Raw genomic sequence first — 24,542 nt, 5'->3', positions numbered from 1 at the left:
AGGGGCAACAATGAGATGACCCCCAAAACAGGAATGGTTTAACAGGTGGAGGCCACTGACATTTTTCCCTCCTCATCTTTTCTGACTGTTTCTTCACTAGTTTATGCATTTGGCTACAGTCAGTGTCACTACTGGTAGCATGAGGCGATACCTGGACCCTACAGAGGTTGCACAGGTAGTCCAACTTCTCCAGGATGGCACATCAATACGTGTCATTGCCAGAAGGTTTGCTGTGTCTCCCTGCACAGTCTCAAGGGCATGGAGGAGATTCTAGGAGACAAGCAGTTACTCTAGGAGAGCTTGAGAGGGCCATAGAAGGTCCATAACCCATCAGCAGGACCAGGATCTGCTCCTTTGGGCAAGGAGGAACAGGATGAGCACTGCCAGAGCCCTACAAAATGACCTCCAGCAGGCCACTGGTGTGAATTTCTCTGACCAAACAACCAGAAAGACTTCATGAGGTTGACCCAAGGGCCCCATGTCCTCTAATGGGCCCTGAGCTCTCTGCCCAGCAGCATGCAGCTCGATTGGCATTCACCATAGAATACCAGAATTGGCAGATGCACCACTGGTGCCCTGTGCTTTTTACAGATGAGAGCAGGTTCACCCTGAGCACGTGACAGAAGTGAAAGGGTCTGGAGAATCCATGGAGAACATTATGCTGCCTGTAACATCATTCAGCATGAGCAGTTTGGTGGTGGGTTTATGATTGTCTGGGGAGGCATATCCATGGAGGATCACACAGACCGCTACAGGCTTGACAAAGGCACCTTGGCTGCCATTAGGTATCAGGATGAAATCCTTGGACCCATTGTCAGACCCTATGCTGGTACAGTGGCTCCTGGTGCACGACAATTCCTGGCCTCATGTGGTGAGAGTATGCAGGCAGTTCCTGGAGGATGAAGGAATTGATACCATTGACAGGCCACCACACGTTCCTGACCTAAATCCAATAGAACACCTCTGGGACATTATGTTTTGGTCCATCCAATGCCACCAGGTTGCACCTCAGACTGTCCAGGAGCTCAGTGATGCCCTGGTCCAGATCTGGGAGGAGATCCCTCACAACACCATCTGTCATCTCATTAGAAGCATGCACCGATGTTGTCAGGCATGTATACAAGAACACAGGGGCCATACAAAGTGCTGTGTACAATTTTGAGTTGCTGCAATTAAATTTTGGCAAAATGGACTAGCCTGCCACATAATTTTTTCACTCTGATTTTTGGGGCGTCTTTGAATTCAGGGTTCTGTAGGTTGATCATTTTCATTTCCATAGAAACGATGTGGCATCCTTTCGTTCCTAACACATTACCCAGTCTATATCAGTATAGATATCCAGGAGGATTTCTTTTTCCCATTGAGATCTGATGTGTTTTCAAACTGTTCCTTTAATTTTTTTGAGCAGTTTATATATCACAGATTTTTCGCTGTTTCGCAGATTTTTGTGGACAATGGGTCTTTTAATTTATGGTACATGCTTCCTCAGTTTGTTTGCCCTGTTGATTTCATACAAGGGACGCTATTAGCTGATGGCTTATAAGCTACCCAATCAGAGCATGTATTACATATTAAATAAAACTCCTCAATGATATATGATACTGTATGCTTCCCGCGCGGTGCTTGATTGTTTGCTTTTCTCGGTCTCTCTCACTCTCTCTGACATTCTCTGTGCCTGACAGAGAGGGTGTGAGCAGAGGGGCTGTTTGCACAGACGCTGTTTGCCTGGAGGATACGGATGCTCCTCTAAAAAATGCAGCTTTATCATGGTGCTTCGGCATACTTAAAAGCCCAAAAGCACGTATTGATTTTTTGATTGTTTGCTTTTCTCTCTCTCGCTCTCTCTCTGACATTCTCTGCTCCTGACACGCATTCTTTTAATTGTGAGAAAGAACTGTAATCTCTGTCTTGTGATGGAGCACAGTTTAAACTTTTGACTAAAGGGTGTTATTTCATGTCTAGAGGGCTCTAATAATGTTAACAGTGTGGGAGAGTGTATAAGGGCTTAAAATATATAAAAATAAACTATACAAACATATGGTTTCTACTTCTTGGATTTTCATCTATCACGGGGGGTTCTGGAAAGCAACCCCCGCGATCGAGGAGGGATTACTGTATCATATATACCTATGTCTCTGTTTTTTATCGGTCCGGCTTAGATATCATGGATCATAAGGTGCATACTAATTTAGAATAAGCAGAAACACTCAATAAAACGAAAAAAAAAATCAAGTGACAATGAGATACGAATAAGGCAGATTCACCAGCGTTTGTGTGTCAGCTTTTATCCATGCAGAACACAGAACGTCCAATTCTATTGTCGCAAAACACCACTCACATCTACAGTTATTCCCAGTTTCAAATAAAAACTACCAGCGTCAGGTACAAGTACTATATTTACACTGGCTGTTACAGACGCAAATCAAATGTACGTGTTTATTGTATAATATTAACAATAAGAGCAGCTCACTACTCAAAACGGTAAATATACGAGGCAAACAGGATCAAACCGGGGGACTCTTGATTACAAGTCACCACTTCTTACCGCTGAAACACGGAAATTGTTCTGTCATCCTTGAACTATTGTGAAAGTGTTTATTTAATCTCTGGACTTCAGTCTTCACACATTATATAGTTTATGTCTACAATTTATCATTTATTACTAAAATATGAAAAACGTTTCTGTTTTAACAATGTGTTTACACAGATTATTGCAGAAATGGAACACACATGAAATGAATGTGTTCCAAATAACAATCTATTATTTCCCTATACAACTCTAGGTACCTGACTCGCAAATAATCAAGGCTGGAACTAGGAGAACTTTGTGCCCATTCTGCGGCAGGTGAGGGGGATGGAATAGTAGGCTGTTTGCAGCTTGTCTTGATCTGCATATTTACAAGACAAAAGACGTTGACAAGGAGGTGCGAAGGGAATTAAGGTGGGCCAGATTTACGAGTTTTTTCATAGGCTTTGGGAATTCTAGTGTTAAATGTGGAGACAAGGAGCAGTGAAACAGAATTAAAAACATTGCAGTGGGTAAGTAAAGAGGTAGAACATGAAGCTGCAAAGGAAAAAACAGCTTAAATAAAATTGCATGTTTATTTGAAATTTGAAGTAAAGTCTTCACACATTATACACTTCACATCGTTATTAGTAAAACATAGAAAAAGTTTGTTTTAGGCATGTGTTCAACATTTCTTGTCATTCTACACTTAGACTGCTGTAGACATGGAACACACATGAAATGCATGTATTCCAAATAACATTATTTACTCTACAACTCCAGGAAACTCTCACCCAGATACTTAACATCATCATCCTTCCAGCAGACAAGGGGAGGTACACAGTGGTGCAAAACCAGACGGACTATCATGAGAAAATTTTGTCTCTGCTTAGTGACAAAAACACTTATGAACTCCTAAAATGAGATCCAGGTAGTGGTTACAGGAAAAAGGTGATAGATTATCTCAAGCAGTTAATGCATGACAACGCTATTGACCGGACCTCATACCACAGATTATACCCAGGGGAAGCTACACCAAGTCTGCATGTTTTACCGAAGATACAAAAACAGGATGCATCGTTAAGACCCATTGTCTGCATGATCAATTCGGTTACATATAACATCTCAAAGTTCCTGGCTGCTGTCCTCAACCCGTTGGTAGGCAGCTCAAAACACCATATTCAGAACACTTTGGATTTTGTGGAGAAGGTGAGAGATGTCATAATGGAGACAGATGACACTATGGTCTCGTATGATGTTACATCTCTATTCACTTATGGGTTCCAGTTAGTGGAGGTGGTCTGTAAGAGATTACAGGATGACCCCACACTCAGAAATAAGCTATAGATGAGAATAAGCAAGCACCATCTGCCCTGATATTTACTACGCGGTGAGGCATTTGTACTCCATCAACATTAATTATTTCCAGAGACATAATTTTGTCTATTTTTCCAGCCAGGCAAGGGAACGGTGACAGCACTAGAACTCTGCTCACATCGCGTCGATTCGCACCTCAAGCAGCAAGTAGTAAGTCTGTAATAAGCGGAATACTTTGCACTCATGGGACAGAAGGACAATCAGCTTTTATCTAGTAGATTATTGTACTGTACATTTAATTGCACACAACCACTAACCTATGAAGGCACAACCTCAGTAGGAGAGTCTTCAGAGGTGGTGCAGTATCTTCAGCAGGTTTGTTGTCTTCAGTGAAGAAGTACTAGGAGTAGGCAGTGGGTGTCTAGGTGCGGCTGAAAAAATCTTGATAGGCAGTTGCTTCATATGTGAGGAGGCTTTTGTAGGGTATTGCCATCTTTAATCATATCCAAGAGTTTCACCTTCTCCTGGTAGTAAGCATCTTCCTCCGGCGCTTAGATTCTCAGAAGGCTTAGAAAAAGCAGCACGTTTCGTGGGCTTAGAGAAAAGTTCTCAGAAAGCGCATCCGTAAGCGTGTATGAGAAAAAATCTAGAGTGAAGCAAAGTTGATATAGCGAGGGATCACTGTACTAGACACATCTCGCGAGTGTATTCATATTTATACTCTCGAACATATTAAACTAGTAATGAAAGGAATGGCCCGAGGCCCTCCTTTCTGATTTAAAAGGGATTATTTATTTATTTTTATTTTTTTTTTTTAAAACGGTAATTTTTTATCGCCGAGTTTTTTAACGGCACAACTAGGCTTTTTCAGCAGAGGGTTGAGTGCGTGTGTTACTGCCGTATGTTTTAAGCTACTTCACCAGGCACAGAGTATCCAGTATATTAATACGGTACTAGTCAGGGTCTATTGACGATCAGGATTTCACTTTCTTTTTTCAATCTGTACCTCCTATCTTGTGCATTGTTCAGTAAACCTTATTTATTGGTGGCTCAGAACATTTTGCTAACACTCCACTCATTATTCTATTTAGGTTTTTAACTGTGATCCTTACATGTGTAAGTTTCTGCAGTCCTTTGAAAATGTTTCTGTGACAGTAGTAAGTAGTAACTTGAACATATTGTTCAAAAATCCACACTAATCAGTTTTAAAAGCTCTGCTCTGAATTTACCAATTCAACTAATATGTCAGCTTTGGATCCATCTCACCACTGCAATCGGGGCTTCCTCTTTGTAGATTTAGGGTGTAGGGCAGCGTTTCTCAACCTTTATATATTTGCGAACTGAGTTTTCATAACAGTTTTAATTGCGCCCCCTAACATTTTTTTGAAAGTAGCCCACTAATACCAATTTGTCCTTTTTTAATTAACGATATATCATAGTTGCATATTTTATTATACCTACTTAACTTTTATCAACATTTATCTAATTCTGTATTTCTTTTTCTAGTATCAGAATGTAGTTTAAGTTAATTTGTTTTGGGTTCAACAGATGTATTTTTCATATTTTCGATTCTTGTTTTCTTTTTTTTCACATCTTCGCGCCCCCTTTTTGTTACTGAGGGGCCCTGCCCCACAGTTTGAAAGCCACTGTTGTAGGGGTTTATTTGTAAAACACTCTGTGTCACTTCAAGTTAAATTAGATTTCCTTGGTTAATCAGCTGTCCATGGGTGTTCCATTTTTGTTATAAATTGTATTTAGTCTCTCTTTATTTACTAAACATTTCATATGTTGAATAGAAAACAGTTATCTTGTTCAGGCTTTAATTTAAAACAGCATTTTCATCAACATGCTATAACCACTTTGGTACTCGGGGTGCTTTGTATAATAAAAAGTTTTAGAAATTCTGTTAATGCTTGGTAATAGCCTTCCATTGTGCATTAGTTATGAACCCCAGAAAAATGAAGAATGATTATAGTATGTTATATGAGCATACAGTAATCCCTCGCTATATCGCGCTTTGACTTTCACGGCTTCACTCTATCGCGGATTTTAAATGTAAGCATATCTAAATATATATCACGGATTTTTCGCTGGTTCGCGGATTTCTGCGGACAATGGGTCTTTTAATTTATGGTACAATGCTTCCTCAGTTTGTGTGCCCAGTTGATTTCATACAAGGGACGCTATTGGCGGATGGCTTAGAAGCTACCCGATCAGAGCATGTATTACATATTAACTAAAACTCCTCAATGCTATAAGATATGCTTTCCGCGCGGTGCTTGATTGTTTGCTTGTCTCTGCCTCTCTATCACTCTCTCTGACATTCTCTGCGCCTGACGGAGGATGTGTGAGCAGAGTGGCTGTTTGCCTAGTGGATACGGACGCTCCTCTAAGAAATGCAGCTTTATCGCGGTGCTTCCGCATACTTAAAAGCACAAAAGCACACTTATTGATTTTTTGATTGTTTGCTTTAATCTTGAGCTCTCTCTCTCTCTCTGACGTTCTCTGCGCCTGATGGAGGGGGTGTGAGCAGAGGGGCTGTTTGCACAGAGGTTGTTTGCTTAGAAGATACTGACACTCCTCTAAAAAATGCTGCTTTATTCCGGTGCTTCGGCAAACTTAAAAGCACACGTATTGATTTTTTGATTGTTTGCTTTTCTTTACGAGCGCTCTCTCTCTCTCTGAGATTCTCTGCTCCTGATGCAGACACTCCTTTGAAGAGAAGATATACAGTATTTGCATTCTTTTAATTGTGAGAAAGAACTGTCATCTCTGTCTTGTCATGGAGCACAGTTTAAACTTTTGACTAAAGGGTGTTATTTCATGTCTAGAGGGCTCTAATAATGTTAACAGTGTGGGAGAGTTTATAAGGGGTTAAAATATATAAAAATAACCATACAAACATATGGTTTCTACTTCGCGGATTTTCATCAATCGAGGAGGGATTACTGTATACACTACAGGGCTGATGCCATTATATGTGTTAGAACAATGATTAAAATTTTACTAAAACTGTGTGGGTTTTTCTTTCTTTTAGGTAGTCCAGGGGGTATTTGATAGAAAAGGGTTTGTTTTAGATCTATTTTTATACCTATCAACCATAATTTAAAAGGGAACTGATACATACCTCTGTGTGATTTTTAAAAGGCTTATATTGAACTAGTTAGCTTGTTAGCATGCTATCTAAATTCTTTTACCTCTCATGGACAGAGGGGCTGCGTGCTCACCAACATTCAGACAGCAGGGCTGGGTGCCTGACCATCAAGTGTTCAATCAGATTTACGTAGATCCAGACTCATTGCTGGCCACTTCAGAACTCTCTAGCACTTTGTCTTCAACCATTTCTGGGTGATTTTAGAGGTATGTTTGGGGTCATTGTCCTGCAGGCCTATGGTAATGTTAAAGAGGCCTATGGTAATGCTCGAGCATTATGCACCACAAATGTAGCACGTATGGGAGATTAAAAAAAAAAAAAAATGCCACTCCTCAAGAAAGGCACATCAAGTCTCAATTGAGCTTTGCCAAAATGCACCTTGAAGATTCCGAGGCCAAATTGAACTATTTGGCCTCAACACCAAACTGTATACCTGGTGGAAAGCCAATAAAGCTTGCCATCCAAAGAAAACCATTCCTATAGTAAAGCATGGAGGTTGGTAGCATCTTGTGGTGGGGATGTTTCTCTGCAGCAGGGACTGGGGCACTTGTCAAGATAGAAGAAAAAAGTCTTGAGGAAATTTTTGCTGCCTTCTGCTAGAAAGTTCACAATAAGAAAAAGATTCACCTTCCAACATGACAATGACTCAAAAGCACAGAGCAAAATCAACCACACTGTGACTGAAGGAGAAAAAGGTGAATGTCCTTGTGTGACTTGGTCAGAGAACCAGACTTAAACCCTACTGAAAATCTGTGGAATGACTTGAAGATCGCAGTCCACTAATGGTCACCATCCAACCTGACTAAACTTCAAGTGTTCTGTAAGGAGTGGGTAAATATTGCATAGTCTAGATGTCCAAAGTTGGTTGAGAAGTATCCTAGCAGACTCGTTGCTGTAATCAAAGCAAAAGGTGGTTCCACAAAGTTCTAACACTAGGGGGGATGGGGGGGATGTTTCAGAGTGGTGGAAGGGTGTGTGATCCTTTACCAATATCAGTGATTTTTTTTTCTCTGTTTCTTTTATATCTTGGCTGTTATAAGTTGCATTGAGTAAATACTGCTGGAGAAATATTTTTCATTCATTCATTTCAGGCTGCAAAGTATCAAAATGTGAATATTTTGAAAGGGCTGATTCTTTTCTATACCCACTGTATACAGTTTAACTAAAGTGTGAATGGCAAAAAAAAATTCCTTTTCTGAGATGTTAATTCAAAGGTCCCGCTCCCACCATTTCCCAGGATCACTGAAGGTTACATTTTTTTATAAAAATTTAAATATTGTTGAAACAACACCCCTTAGTCTTCACCACAATTAACCACTGCTGCCTCAGAGATAGGTATGGAGGTAAGATATAGAAAGTTGGGTAGGTTGCTTAACACATTTCTAATTTATTTTATGACAATTAAATGATACTTTAACACTTTCCAAGCTGTCCCATAATAAACAATGAATCCCTTTAGCTTCACACTTAAAAAAATCATATGTACATAATCTACAGACACTGCAGTCTCCTCTGTTCTTTTTGAACTATGCTAGGTGTTAGACGATTGGCTCCTGGGACTACTTAAATATCACAAGTACAAACATAATTGTGAACTGTCTAAGCTCGTGTTGAGCTAACAAGAAACAGTTGGCAACCATCAACCTAACTGAACCTCAATTGTAAAACAAAGTATGTATTTCATAAGTATGGGTTCACGGATACAGTAAATACATTTATTTCTATACAAATTCTGCAAGGTGTTTTACTTCACTTAAAATCTACTTTTCCTGGTTAAATGTACTCATGCCAAAATAGAATAACCAGGCCACCTTATTCCCACCAACAGTCTCTAACATCTCCGGTCAAACTCCCAGATGCTGCCAGACATGCTCAGAAAAATAATCCCCTTGCCACTGTTAGATATGGAATATATATAAAGCTGAATAGGGAAAAAAATGTTCATATATCACAAAAGCAGAAATTAGACTTTGATGGTTCAATTCCTGCCCCGGAATCACATTTTCTAATGAATGATATGTGTTTGGTGTGTGGTCTTTGCAATCTGGTTTCCTCCCACAATCTGAAGACATATATATTAGATCAACAGGAGTCTCAAAATTAGCTCAGTGTAAGAGTGTGGGTGGGTGCCTGGCAATGAACTAGAATCCCATTCTGAAATAATCAGTCTTGTGCTCAGTGCTGTTGGAACAGGTATATAAACTGTATTCACAAAAAGTGTGCAAGAATTTTCACAAACATAAGAGAGCACTGTATAGATATGAGATGTACAAAATGTTTGGTATATGTATTTATGAATTTTTTTTTGCATTAAAGTAAAATGACATTATGGACTTTGTTGTTTATGGTTTTACAATAAAGTAAAGCTCTTCCAATTTGATTCATGGCATTCATAAGTAGCATTACATACTGCTCAGCAAATCTTAAACAAATCACAAAAAATCTTTAAAATATAAAAAAGGATAAAAACATTTGCATATAAAATAACACGTACCTTTATTTATTAGTGCCACAGAGTCTGAGAGATGCCTTTTGAAGGGATTATGTACAGTTAGCACCTCACTTCCCATTCTAGAACCATTCAATACGTTTTGAGTACTGTAGCTTGAAGACACTGCAGAGTAGCCTTTTATGCTTGTAAATGCTCGTTTTGAACTGCAATTTGAGGTGCCTGTCTCTGATTTCAGTATTTCAGAAACAACTGGTTTATTAATAGCTGTTTTGAGGCAATGTTTAGAATATGTTCCATCTAAAGGTATACAAGTACTTTTTCCAGGATATGAATATGACCGATTAAACAAATGCTTATGTGTAGAGCTCAGCTCATTTTTATTTTGATCATTGTTTCCAGAATATGCTGAATTCCTTGATAGTGTAACATCTTTCGGCAAAAAGAGAGAGCTCAATTTTTTGCTGTGAGCGATTACCTGAGCTTCATTGGAAATAACACAATTTGTGCTCTTTCTTCTTGGATCACCACTCTGGGAATCAGTGAGCTTTTCAACATCGTCACACAACTGATACAATAATTCATCGTCATCCACATCGTCCCATAAATTATCTGACTGAGATACATTTTTCCTGTAGAGATCCGAATGATTTACATGATTTATTCTCTTTAGTTGTTGGCTTTAACTGTTCTGACTTATCTCCTTGAAATTTGCCAAGTATATCTGTTAATTCTAGAGGGCTCTTATTCAAAACACATGAAGTCAATGGCAAAGATTCTGTAGAACTATTAAAGATGAAAGCCTTGTTACTATTGATTTCAGTTTTTGACTTAAACTGTTGAAAATTATTACCAGATACACAAAGCACTTCTGGATTTTGCCCACTGTTATTTGCAGGGTTAAATGCCTTCTGTGAGGCCGAGTCATTAAATATAGAAATTAGATTTTGCTTGGAACTATCTTGTAAGTTTGTCTTACTTGATTCATTGATCAGAATACAATTTTCTTTTTGAACTTCAACAACCTCTGGGTTTTGAGAAACTGCAATAATGATAGAATCATTAATTAAGTCATCACTATCCCAGTCATCATCAAAACCATCTGATATTTTTGACTTCGACAATTCAGATAATAGTTCACATTTGTTTAATTTTGGCTTTGAAACAAAAAGGGATGGATTCTCTTGTGAATAGTCACTGAGTAAGCTTTCCTTATTCTCAAATTCTGATGACTCATTAGATTCATGTTTAATATCATTTGTGCAAGATTTTGTCCGTCTCTCTCCAACAGTTGCAGAAGTGTTTTGGTCTTGTGAAGAACTTGATGAATTTTGACTTAAACTTCCACTGGCATGTTGAGTTGGACCATCAAAAATCTCATTCATGAAGGCTTCAACATCCGTATCAACAGAATGCTGACTGAGACTTTTAATAGAATTGTTCATTATAACATTTGGGATTTCCAATAAAACTGACTCTTTTGATTGAGATTTCCCTTCTTCACTGGACTCTGCCAAATGAATATGGTCCATATGTTTGTGATTAACTTTCGAGCTTTGCTTCTTATCTTGTTGTGTCATATTTTTGTCAAATTGTTTTGCAAGCTTGATAAGATCCTCTACATTATTCTTCCTATTAAAAATAAACAAGATATATTGTTATCAATTAACATCTGTCGCATCGCACTTTAAAAATCAAATTAACCTGCTTATTCTCGCAGCGCCAAATGTTTCATCATGAAAGGGGTTTGTGAACACCTCTCCTTAACACTAGAATCCCCGAAGCTCCTTATTTTTTCATTGTCCCAGACCTCCTTAAACTTTCCTGACATATGCCAAGAAGCTCATATCTTCTTGTCACTGAGCTAATAGAGCTTTTTGTTTTGTAAATGTGTGGATTAGCAGAACACAGCCTGCTACATCCCCCTCCCCCATTCAGTCAGAAGAAGGCATGACCCTGCTGCAATCCTCACAGCTGATGTCTGTGTTGAAGTGCTTATCTGGTGATGCTTTTGTAAGGAATTATATAGGTAATGAAATACCATGATTTGAAATACATCATGTGTGTTCCACGTCTACAACGAGCTGTGCAAATATAGAATGACAGAGGAAATGCAAGGCAAGAAATGCTGAACACACAGCTAAAACAGGAAATGTTTTTGCATGTTATAGTAATAATGACAGAAAACGTTTTCATATGTTATTGTAATAACGAAATAATGTTGGCGTGAAGTGCAGGATATGTGAAGACTGAAGCCCAAATATCCAATAAACACTTTCACAAAAGGTGTAACAAAACAAGTATGCTTTAATTCAAGAATAAAAACAAAGAAAAAGAAATTGGTCAACTGACATGTTGCTCAAGCCCAGCCGTTAGTCAGTACAAAGCAAAAGATGTTCACATATGTACGTGTTTGCATGTTTCATTTTTAACCAATTGCCACAATGGTAATGCTGTTCCATCTCAGATCTACACAGATAGTACAGTGGAAAAGCTTTTGCTTAACACCCTTGAGATAATATTTTTGAATCTCACGTTGTCCATACATTTAGCTCTTTGTGTAGTAAGCTGCTATTATTATCATCATATAAGAAGAACATACATATGATGTGAGTCTGTAACATCCTGTGTAAATGTATGGTACTTGTAAATGTTAGTGCTGAAGGGATAAAAGCAGACACACATATTTCTTCTTAGCGTCTTATTGAGCAAACAGACACAGCAATGTCTTTGGTGGAGGTTACTTTTTCTCACACACGGATTTTTACATCAAGCTGTCATTTGAATATTTTTTTTTTATTCAGTTTTATTCAAAAATCCAAGAATAAAACTGAATACAAAAAATACCTATTACATAGTGCTTTGCCAATGTATCTGTCAATCTATGGTAATGCCTTTCACATCTATCTCTACTCTTATTGACTACTACTGTAAGGTTTCTAAACTGTTTTGGGACTCCTCCCTCACTGGGACAACACGTAGAACAGCATCCCGAAATGCAATGCAGCATCTGTGGAAGACAGCATATCTGTTGCCAGGGCAACTGCAGCAGCTCACAGTGACAGCATATCCGAGCCGACCACATCTGTGTTATAATTGCCTGTCGGCTGCTAACAAGGCCATGAACCTGCCTGATTGCTGTGTCTGTGTATAGGCGAGTGGTAGATTCTGCTACAATAAATAACTGTGATGTTCCTGTTTCAAGCTGAATAAACTTGGTTTTGCTAAAGTACTGAGACTTAGCCTCATGTTTTGGGGCAGCAAGACAGGGACTCACAAGTCACATGGTATCATAAGTGGGGTCCTTGCATAGATGGATCCTCAAGAAATACGGCAAAACTCAGAAGAAGATAAGGCTCCAGCGGACCGAATTCAAAGCTGGACCCATGGAGACCCTTTTGAGCACATTATGGAGAAGCTCTGTATTGATGCAGTTCTGTCAGGGTTAGACGAAAAGCCTTTGTGATGCTACGGAAAAACGTTCACTCGCTGCTGGATCTGACCTGCAGACTCGAGGGTACACAAGCCACCTTGAAAAAGCAGGGATACCCAGGCTTGACCCTGATGTTGAGCCAGCCAGCACAGACATTCATGGTCACCAGCACCATGAGCAGAAGATGCCAGAGGGTGAACACCAGAGTGCGGACTAAGCGGAGCTGCTTTCGCTGTGATCAACTGGGACACCTGGCTCAGGTATGCAGCTCGCAAGTTTCCCCCAGGATGTTAAAGAAAGACCATTTTAAGGTCTCTATTACGTTGGTCGGGTAGGAATTTTGCGTAGTCCACCATTACTTGCTCCAGCAGATCCCTTATAAGGCCACAGACAAAGTGAAAATCCTCTGTGTCCATAGGGATATTAAAATATAGACGAGATTATATTACTCTCTCTGAAATTTAAAGGGAAGAACTTTTAAGGTTTAGACAGCCATATCAGACAACTCACCTTGGTCATTCATAATGTGAAAAATGGAATGCCTTCTTCCCACGGGTCTTGGCCACCTGTAGAACACCTACCCCCACAGTAGATAGAGAGGGGCTAACTGCAGACAATGTCAGTCAAGGAAACAGATCTGAAATTGAACCGGAATTGTCCAGCGAGCAGGAGGACAAATCCTCAACTGAAGTCCCGGGACAGCTGGCAAACTTTTCCGTGCCATCACATGCACCAACAGCCTCCACAGACCAAAGACTCAATACGGACCTGGCCGAAAATTAAATAGCAGTGGGAGATGAGTGTGATTCTACATCAAACACAGAGGAAGCAGAGACTGGCATCCAGATGGAGTATGCTTGTCAACAACGAGGTGATAAATTGGATTTTGCATCCAGACAATCCCATGTTGCAAAGGACTCTTACTATCTGGAAAGAGAGGACCTGAATTTTAAAGCACCACATTTTTTACTTAAGGATGGCTTTGTGTATCGGGCGATTTCTGACTACATGGGTGACGGCCATATCGAGCAGTTGGTAGTACCAAGTGAGCATAGGGAGAAGGTTTTAAAAATTGCTCAGAGTCACGTGTTGGGTCACCAGAGCGCAGAGATTATAATTGGGTGAATAATGGCCGGGATGTGGAACAATTTTGTAAGGCTTGTCCTGACTGTCAAATAGTTTCTGCTAACAGACCTGCCAGGGCGACCCAATATTGATGCCTATTTTAGACGTCCCCTTTGAGAGGGTGGGATTAGACATTGTTGGCCCGCTTTCCAAGAGCAAAAGTGGCTTTCAGTATACGCTTGTGTTAATCGATTACGCCATAAGATATCCAGAAGTAGCTTTGCTGCGCCGGGAGGACACCTGGACTATTGCAAATGCACTCTCGGATATGTTCACATGTATTGGTATCCCTCGTGAGATTCTCACTGATTAGGGCACACCCTTTATGTCTCACATCATTAAGCCGCTATGCAAAAGTTTCAGAATTAATAAGCAGCTATACTCCATGGTTTATCATCCGCAGATGAATGGCCTGACTGAACGATTTAATAGAGTTAGCAAGTCTGGAAGATTGGCACTCAGTCAGTAAATGTGATTTGGGCAATAATAACATGGCACGATGATGAGATCAGCAACTGTGGCCAGTAAGTTTGAATTTGCATAATGTGTTATCAGTCTAACCAATTCAACCATAACACTTTAAAGATATCATATAAAAAATTATCACAATATTCTATATGTTATAAATGCAATATAATTTATTTTTGTAAGGCCCAAAATCACACAAGTGACGCAATGCACTTTAATAGGCCCTGCCTTTGACAGACCCCCCAACCTTGACTCTCTAAGACGACAAGGGAAAAACTCCCAAAACAACCCTAGTAGGGAAAAAATGGAAGAAATCTTGGGAAAGGCAGTTCAAAGAGGCACTCTTTTCCAGGTAGGTTGGGCATGCAATGGGTGTCAAACAGAAAGGGGTAAATACAATACAATACACAGAACAGAACACAAGTAATCCTCAATAAAACATAATAGTGCAAGAGAAATAATACAAGTACAGAGCAGAGTTTAACAGTAGATGATATCACGTAATACAATTTGGATTTGTTTAGAGACCTGGAGACCTCAGCCATCCAGCTGCCTCCCCCTACTGGCCATTCAACAGCTGAGGCAGCACTGGGCCAGCCAATCCAATGAAAGGATCCCTCTACCCGACAATTCCGGCAATCCTCCATCAGAGATGTCTTTACATTAGGTTTGCAAAACAACTTGGCAGGTGGGCATTGGCACCAAGGTGAGGGTTAGTAACAAATTATAACTATCATATTAATTATATTTTAGTGCTAATGACCAACAACAGAGATGCAGTCTGTACAGGTAATCAGCAGCTCTAGTCAGGATATGCTAAACTGAAGTAGTGAGTCTTCAGCCGGGATATGAAAACTGAGACTAAAGGGGCATCTCTTATAGTAGCAGGCAGACCATTCCACAGATTATGGGTCCTGTAACTAAAAGCTGGACCTCCCACTGTTACTTTATTAATCCTTGGAGTCATAAGCAGACTGGGATCTTGAGATCATAGTGTGCGCTCTGGTTTGTAAGTCATGATAAGTTCAGATAAGTAAGTCGGACCATGGGCATTTAAGGCTTTATATGTTAAAAGGAGGATTTTGAAATCTGCTCTAAACTTAACTGGGAGCCAGTGTAAGGATTTAAGAACTGGAGTTGTGTTCATATTTCCTTGTTCTTGTAATAATTCTTACAGCAGCATTTTGGATTAACTGAAAGCTGTATAAAGAACAATTTGAACATCCAGTGAACACCGCACTGCAGTAGTCAATCCTACCAGAAATAAATGCATTAATTAAATTTCTCAGAATCCTGTTTATTTAGAAACCGCCTTAATTCCCAACATTTTTAAGATAGAAGAAACATGATTTAGACAGCTTTGTAATGTGCACTTTAAATGACATGCTAGAGTCAAAGACAACTCCTAGATTGTGGTCTGACTCTGTAAAATTAATGGCAATTCCAACAGAGTAAAATGTTGACAAAATATTGTTGCGATCAGCATCATTACCTCCAATAATTAACATCTCTGTTTTATCTGTGTTTAAAGACAAGTAGTTCTCATCCTTCCACTCCTTTAATTCACTAACATAACTAATTAAAGACAACATTGGAGAAACTTCATTTGATCTAAAAGAAAGGTATAACTGGGCGTCATCTGCGTACAAGTGAAAATTAACATTATATTTTCTAATGATAGATCCCAGTGGAAACTTGTAAAGTGAAAACAACAAAGGTCCCAGTACTGAGCCCTGCAGGACACCATATCTCACTTCTGTGTATATGATGGAGTACTGTCAGCACATTTCTATATGTATTGGAATCGATTTGATAAATAGGAACTAAACCAGGCAAGGATAGTGCTTGTAAGCCCAATGTTATTTTCTAGTCTGTGCAGTAAAATAAAACATCAAATACACAGTAATAGAGTGAAACATTAATAAAGCAAGTCTTAGGAAAAAATGCGTTTTGTGTTTTGCTTGTTAATTTTGTTCATTCTTGAGTCCCCATTACAATATGATCACATTAATCATTACAAAAATAACCCTGGCATATTTAATAGGAAAGCTGTAATAAAGTAATAAACAATTATGCATATGTATTAGTACTATATAAAATTTCAACTTTATTATTAGAATATTATGTATATAATAATAAGTTGCATTTATAGAGCGCCTTTCACAAACCCAAGGTCACCTTACATATAGATGGGAGAAAAAAAAAAAGATTACACAGAAGGCAAAAGTTCATCGAAGAGAAAAGTTTTCAGTTGAGATTTAAAGGTGGAGGAAGAGGAGCAGTCTCGGAGAGACTGAGGAAAAGAGTTCCAAAGTTGAGATGCCATAACACTGAAGGACCTGCCTCCCAGGGTGAAGAGTCTGGTGCGTGGACCAGTAAGGAGATTACTGCGCAAGGACCTGAGAGAGTGACAAAGAGTGTATGGAGCTAGGAGCCAAGTGAAGTAGAGAGGGTCAAGGTTATCTAGGGCTTTGAAGGCGAGAAGCAGAATCTTGAATATAATCTTTGATGGAACTGGTAACCAGTGAAGTTGGGACAGAACATGGGAAATGTGAGCAGAATGCTTTGTGTGGGTGAGGACTCTGGCTGCAGAGTTCCGAATGTACTGTAGCTTCTGTATAAATTTTGCAGGGATGCCAATGAAGAGGGAATTACAGTAATCAATATAACGCATTATGAAATCAGAGTCTGAACAATGTTACAGACATGATAGAATGATAGAATAAAATTTTGGACAGAGACCTAATGTGTAGCTCAAAATTAAGTGATGAATCAAGCAAAACACCAAGGTTTCTGACAACAGGAGCAGGTTTGACAAATGTACCAACAATAGAAACAGAGAAGTCAGATGCCTTAGAAAGTAGGGAGTTTGGGCTTACCAGTAACGCTTCCATTTTATTGGCATTAAGTTTGAGAAAGTTATTTTCCATCCATAGCTTGAGATCAGTCATGCAGTGAGTGAGTGTACTGGGAGGCGAGTCAGTAGAGGAGTGTGTACTAAGATATAACTGAATATCATCTGCATAGCAGTTGAATTTAAGGCCATGTCTGCCAATAATCTGACCCAAAGGAAGAATATAAAGTAGAAAGAGTAATGGCCCAAGGGTTGGACCCAGAGGGACACCCCTTGACACAGGTGAAGATCTATAACGACCGAGCATGACAAACTGTTGCCTATTAGAATATGATGTGAACCACTGGCAGGCTAAGCCATAGATCCCTACAGTGGAGAGATGAGAGAGGAGGATTTCATGATTAACAGTGCCAAATGCTGCACTTAAGTCAAGGAGGAGGACAATATTAAAGTGAACCACAGTCTGGAGACTGGAGAAGATCATTAACTATACTAACTATACTAACTATGAAAGAAAAACAGACTGAAAAGGCTCATAAAGGCTCGGTCCTGGTGCACCCTTTTGGCTGCAGGTTTTTGTTCCAACCAGATTCCTAATCACTGACAACACCTGATAGCACTGATCTCATTTAATTAGCTGGTATTTTTTTTTTCTTTTATTCGACATTCAGAAAAGCTTAGCAGCATGATTTTTACATTTATAAGATACTAGCAGAATATCCGTGCTTCGCAGCGGAGAAGTAGTGTGTTAAAGAAGTTATGAAAAAGAAAAGGAAAAATTTTTAAAAAAATGTAACATGATTGTTAATGTAATTGTTTTGTCATTGTCATGAGTGTTGCTGGCATATTTTATATATATATTTCTATCTATCTATATCTATATATATCTATCTATCTATCTCTCTATCTCTATATCTATATCTATCTATATCTATCTATATCTATATCTATATCTCTATACTAATAAAAGGCAAAGCCCTCACTCACTCACTCACTCACTGACTCATCACTAATTCTCCAACTTCCTGTGTGGGTGGAAGGCTGAAATTTGGCAGGTTCATTCCTTACAGCTTCCTTACAAAAGTTGGGCAGGTTTTATATCGAAATTCTACGCATAATGGTCATAACTGGAAGCAGTTTTTCTCCATTTACTGTAATGGAGATGAGCTTCAAGCCGTGGGGGAGTTTCGTGTGACATCATCACGCCTCCCACATAATCACGCAGTACATAGAAAGCCAGGAAGACCTCAAAAAGCTCTGAAGAAAACATGCATTATATAATTGAGAAGGCAGCGAAACAATAAGAAGCGAGCGAGTGACATATACTACCATATTCATGAGTTCTGCTACTTCGGAAACAAAGCACGATGTAAACCTACACTTTAAATTAAGTTCATAGACAGGCTGCCACTGGCGTTTGTAATTTAGTGCCTGCCCATATAAGGCCGTCCGTCAGCGGCAATCCAATAGCAAACTGCCACTAAATATTCACGGGTGAACGACTGTGCTTATGGAGAGGAAGATGAGATGGTCAGGGTGGTGTTTGACACAAACTTAGCGAAACTGCGAGAGAAAGTTTTAAGTGCCAGGACTAAGGTAACATTAAATACAGCCATGGACATAGCGAGATGGCACCAGCACAGCTGGGAACCTTCGATGCATGTACACCGAGTGGCTCACGTGAACTGGCGCAGTGCACAGATAAAAGCAACAGTTCCAAAGAGCGCTGAACAAAAACCGAATTACACAATTGAAAAGGCAGCAAAAAATATGAAGCGTCTGATACATATAAGCATATTCATAAATCTAGCTACTGCGGAAACAAAGCACACGTTGGAAAAAGTCAATGTCCCGCTAAAGGAAGACAGTGTAAAAAAAACCAGTGCATGCAGTGTGTCAGGTCTCAGATAAAGAAGAAGACGAGCTGTTTATTGATGCAGTAAGAAACGAATCGATGAATGAAACCTGTCATCTTTACAACGATTGACAAACACGGAATGTAACTTGAACACAACACATCCTACAAATACGAACCTGATTGAAAGAAATAATGATAATCAAATCCTTGATGACAGCAACACTCAGTAACACTCACAAAACAAATACTGTATATTGACAGTCATGTTACGTTATTTTTAAAATGTTCCCTTTTCTTTTCTAGCTTTTTAACACACTACTTCTCCGCTGCGATCGCTATATATATATATATATATATATATATATATATATATCCTGATCTACATACTCGAATAATGGATACTTTATTCGCCATCAATGATTGTTTTGGTAAAGCCATACTCAGTGTATTCATTAGATGAATGGTAAAAAAGTAAGAGCGAGGGAGGATGACTTATTGAGGCATGCAGGCTGTAGTGCTGCGTCAACTCTATCTGAATTGCGCGATCACATTTGAAAAAATATATCTTTTCAAGTTCTATTTAGTCCATATGTTTCAAACTCAAGGGCCGCGTGCCACATCCAACCCGGCGTGTAATTATATCCGCCCATGAGATCATTTTATATACTGTATTATTGTTATTAATGGCCCGGGTATATGAAGCGCTGGTAACACAATAAACTACAGATCCCATATACATATTATACATATACATACATATATATACATATATATACATACATACATACATACATATCTACATATATACTGTATATACACATATATATACAAATCTACGTATATATCTACATATATATATTAGGGGTGGGACTCGATTAAAAAAATTAATGTAATTAATTAGAGGCTGTGTAATAATTAATCTTGATTAATCGTATGTAATCACACATGAAAATTTGCCCCAAATGGCAATTTTTTTTTTTAATTTAAAAGGGCTTTAGTGGGTGACAGAATCAAATAATAGACATGGACATGGAATATTGTAAACTCAAGCTCTTTTAATGTCTGAAAAAAAAAATGTTTTTAAACTGCATTTCAATTCAAAACAGAAACAAAAATATCATCCCTGGCTATTTTTTTCTTCTTAAAAAAATAAGGCAGAAACATAAAAAAGGTAATTTGACCAGCTTAATCTTTAAACTGAGTAACCTTACCCAAAAATTTTGTACATTAGGCTAAAACAGTCTGATCATTTAACATTTTGTAATTAGATGTAATTAGAATTACTAACGGCCACGGAAGTCCAATGATCCCCAGTAAGAGCCACAAAGTCCGCTTTCTGTAATGCATCTAATTTTGCTTGCTTTTCAGTGTGCACAAAACCACGCTTTTATCAAGGCTTTTGTCGGGTAGTCTTTTGAAATGAAATTTTCCTCCGATCAGTCGTAGGAATGCGCTTTATTCCGACTCTAACATTTTTGTAGCTCTGATGTGTGCATCAATCTAATTGCAATCTAATGCATTGACAAAAGTTCTCCTTTGCTTGGAATTGAAAGTGTGATTAAATGTGTTATTTTTTTTTTTTAACGCGTTATGGAGTACATGCATCGAAGCTTCTCAGCTGTGCTTGTGCTAAGAAAAGGAAACATTTTAAAAATAACGTAACATGATTCTGCGTTAACCGCATATTTTTTCATACATCTCAAACCAAGGGGATGCGAGGGTAAAATGAATCGGGAAGCGCGGGTACATACTCAGTTCATCCCCTCTCGGGAATCGAACCTCGGATGTCAGCGCTAGAGGCAAAGCCTCTACAATTGCGCCACGGCGTGTGGCTTGTCTATTTGAGAGTATGTAGATCGGGGTATATATCTCCGCGTTTCGCAGAGGAGAAGTAGTGTGTTAAAGTTATGAAAAAGAAAAGGGAACATTTTAAAAATAATGTAACATGATTGTCAATATACAGTAATTGTTTTGTGAGTGTTATTGAGTGTTGCTGTCATTAAGGATTTGATTATCATTATTTCTTTCAATCAGGTTCGTATTTGTAGGATGTGTTGTGTTCAAGTTACATTCCGTGTTTGTCAATCGTTGTAAAGATAACAGGTTTAATTTATCGATTTGTTTCTTACTGCATCAATAAACAGCTCGTCGGCTTCTTTATCTGAGACCTGACACACTAAATGCACGGGTTTTTTTTTTTTAACAGTCTTCCTTTAGCAGGATATTGACTTTTTCCACCGTGTGCTTTGTTTCCGCAGTAGCTGCACTTATGAATATGCTTGTATGTATCTGACGCTTCATATTTTTTTGCTGCCTTCTCAATTGTGTAATTCGGTTTTTGTTCAGCACTCTTTGGAACTGTTGCTTTTGTCTGCGCACTGCGTCAGTTCACGTGAGCCGCTCGGTGTACATGCATCGAAGTTTCCCAGCTGTGCTGGTGCCATGTCGTGCTATGTCCACGGCTGTATTTAATGTTAGCTAAGACCCGGCACTTAAAACTTTCTCTCACAGATTTCACTGAGTTTGTGCCAAACACCACCCTGACCATCTCATCTTCCTCTGCATAAGCACAGTCCTTCACCCGTGAATATTTAGCGCCAGTGTTTCTATTGGATTGCCGCTGATGGACGGCCTTATATGGGCAGGCACTAAATTACAAACGCCTGCAGCCTGTCTATGAACTTAATTTAAACTTTAGGTTTACACCGTGCTTTGTTTCCGAAGTAGCAGCACTCATGAATATGGTTGTATATGTCACTTGCTCGCTTCTTATTGTTTCACTGCCTTCTCAATTATATAATGCATGTTTTCTTCAAGGCTTTTTGGAACTCTTCCTGGTTTTCTACGTACTGCGTGATTATGTGGGAGGCGTGATGATGTCACACGAACCTCCGCCCCCCACGGCTTTCGAGCTCAACTCCATTACAGCAAATGGAGAAAAATAGCTTCCAGTTATGACCATTACACGTAAAATTTCGAAATGAAACCTGCCCAACTTTTGTAAGGAAGCTGTAAGGAATGAACCTGCCAAATTTCAGCCTTCCACCCACACGGGAAGTTGGAGAATTAGTGATGAGTCAGTGAGTGAGTCAGTCAGTCAGTCAGTCAGTCAGTCAGTCAGTCAGTCAGTCAGTTAGTCAGTCAGTGAGGGCTTTGCCTTTTATTAGTATAAATTTAGAAATATTTTTGCTTTTGCTATAATGTTTAACTCTCTTTTGTTGATTTCATTATACGTTGCCCTTTCTCTGTGCAGCTTTTACCCTTCGTTGCATCTTAATAATGACAATTAAAAACAAGCAGAGCAGACACGCAGGCAAACAGCACAGAATAATCAAAAGCCACTACTTTAGAGTCAGACCCACTAATTATTTACTAATTAGTGAATTTCCCCTTGAGATTAATAAAGTATCTAGTAAATAATGAATTAATTAAAGAATTAGAAGACCTAGAAAAGTAAAATGAAAATCACGATGAAAAAACTGTTAAAAAGAAAAAAAAATACATTATTTCTATATAACTGCTTAGTATATTTTAATATTTTTTTTTTTAACAAACTTAGTTTTCTAATTTCTATATTGTTCCCTAAACACATAACTTGAGAAATATCAATTCACTTAATTAGTTCAATTAAAAACAGAAGCTGGTTGGAACAAAAACCTGCAGCCACAGGGGTTCACCAGGACCGTGTTTGGGAAACACTGGTCTAGAAGAAAGGCACGGAGTTGTGTAGCAACCAGGTGTTCCATTACCTTAGCCAGAAAAGGAAGATTAGAGATAGGCACGTAACTGAAGAGAGAAGAAGGATCCAAGTCAGGTTTTTTAAGGATTGGGGTAACTGCAGCAGTTTTGAGGGCAGTAGGTACAGAACCTGAAATGAAATATGCATTTATGAATGACACAACAGGAATACGAATTATGGATGAGCATGTCTTAAGCAGAGAAGTGGGAGTAGGATCACGCAGACAGTAAGATGGAAGTAGATGTATTAATATACAGGGTGAGCCGATAAAAAGTAACCCATTTCAAACATTTATTCTACAAAAACGCTACAAGATTAAATAAATTTCATTATGACACAAGAAAGGGTATACAAAAACAGATTTTATTCACTGTGTTTTTAAAAATGATGTCTTCAAGATGGTGGCCATCATTAGCAATCTACTCTTCGAGATGATTTCTGAACGTTCGCACAACTTGTTCGTCCATTTCAAGGGGATGAGCGGTGATTTTGTGGTGAATAGTTTTCTTCAGGGCTTCAAGGTTGTGAGGTCAGTGTGTGTACACCTTGGACTTGAGATAGCCCCACAAGAAGAAATTGCACGCTACACATTTCTTTCACTATCTTCAAATCAGGAACTTTGTTAAAACAGAACCTTCCAGATTTTCCTCATCTTGCACCCTCAACCATGCTGGAAAAATTATTGCTCAATTTCAAGAAGTTAGACTCCATCTCTACAATATATAAAATCATTTTACAATCCCTCCCTTTCAAAGATCCAAGAGTACATTGGGAAAAAGATCTCTCAATTAATATATCAGAAAAGGAGTGGAAAGTAGCAAAGCAGAGAATTCACTCAAGCTCCATATGCGCAAAGCATACAATTATACAACTCAAAATTATATATCGAGCACATCTGTCTCGACTAAAACTCTCCAAAATGTTTCCAGGACATGATCCAACCTGCGAACGTTGCAACCAAGTCCCAGCCTCAACAGGTCACATGTTCTGGGCCTGTACCAAATTAACATTATTCTGGACAAAAATTTTTAATCACCTGTCAGACAGCCTTGGACTCACAATCCCTCCTAACCCATTAACAGCTGTGTTTGGGGTTCTTCCAGAGGGGTTTAAAGTGGAGAAAGACAAACAAATTGTGATTGCATTCACTACACTGTTGGCACGCAGACTCATTCTGATAAACTGGAAGAATCCAAACTCTCCTCTATTAAGTCAGTGGGAAACCGATGTGCTATATTATTTGAAATTGGAAAAAATCAAATACTCAGTTAGAGGATCTGTACAGACCTTTTCAAAACATGGCAGGATCTAATCAGTAATATTTTAAAATAAGTTCATAAAGCACAGAGAATTTTTTTTTTTTTTAAATTAGGTATGTTTACAAGCCTTAAATTTAACGTTATTTGGCTTGCTCTCTCTCAGGGGTGGGGATCGATCTGTTCTTAACTCAATTTTTCTTTTTGTAAAATCTTGATTGCTTTGTATGGATTGTAATAAAATTAATAAAAATTAAAAAAAAAAAAAAAAAGAAGAAATTGCACAGAGAGAGATCAGGCAAACATGAAGCCCACCAGACATCACTGCGCAGGGAGATCAGCTTCCTAGGAAATATCTTCTGCAAAACTTGCATGGATCTCCA

The 24,542-nt window shown here is 38.8% G+C and overlaps 1 protein-coding gene across 1 annotated transcript in view; it reads right to left on the bottom strand.

Moving 5' to 3' along the window:
- etaa1b (ETAA1 activator of ATR kinase b) overlaps positions 1-24,542 on the bottom strand; it is a 107,018-nt gene that overhangs the window by 37,467 nt on the left and 45,009 nt on the right. The window contains 2 exon segments of the mRNA XM_039738192.1: positions 9,472-10,078; positions 10,080-11,058. Coding sequence (XP_039594126.1) covers positions 9,472-10,078; positions 10,080-11,058 — 1,586 coding nt within the window.

This window comes from Polypterus senegalus, chromosome 16, assembly GCF_016835505.1.
Source record: "Polypterus senegalus isolate Bchr_013 chromosome 16, ASM1683550v1, whole genome shotgun sequence".
Lineage (NCBI taxonomy): Eukaryota > Metazoa > Chordata > Cladistia > Polypteriformes > Polypteridae > Polypterus > Polypterus senegalus.
Note: the sequence above shows the minus strand (reverse complement) of the source record. Positions and strands in the feature narration are given on the sequence as shown.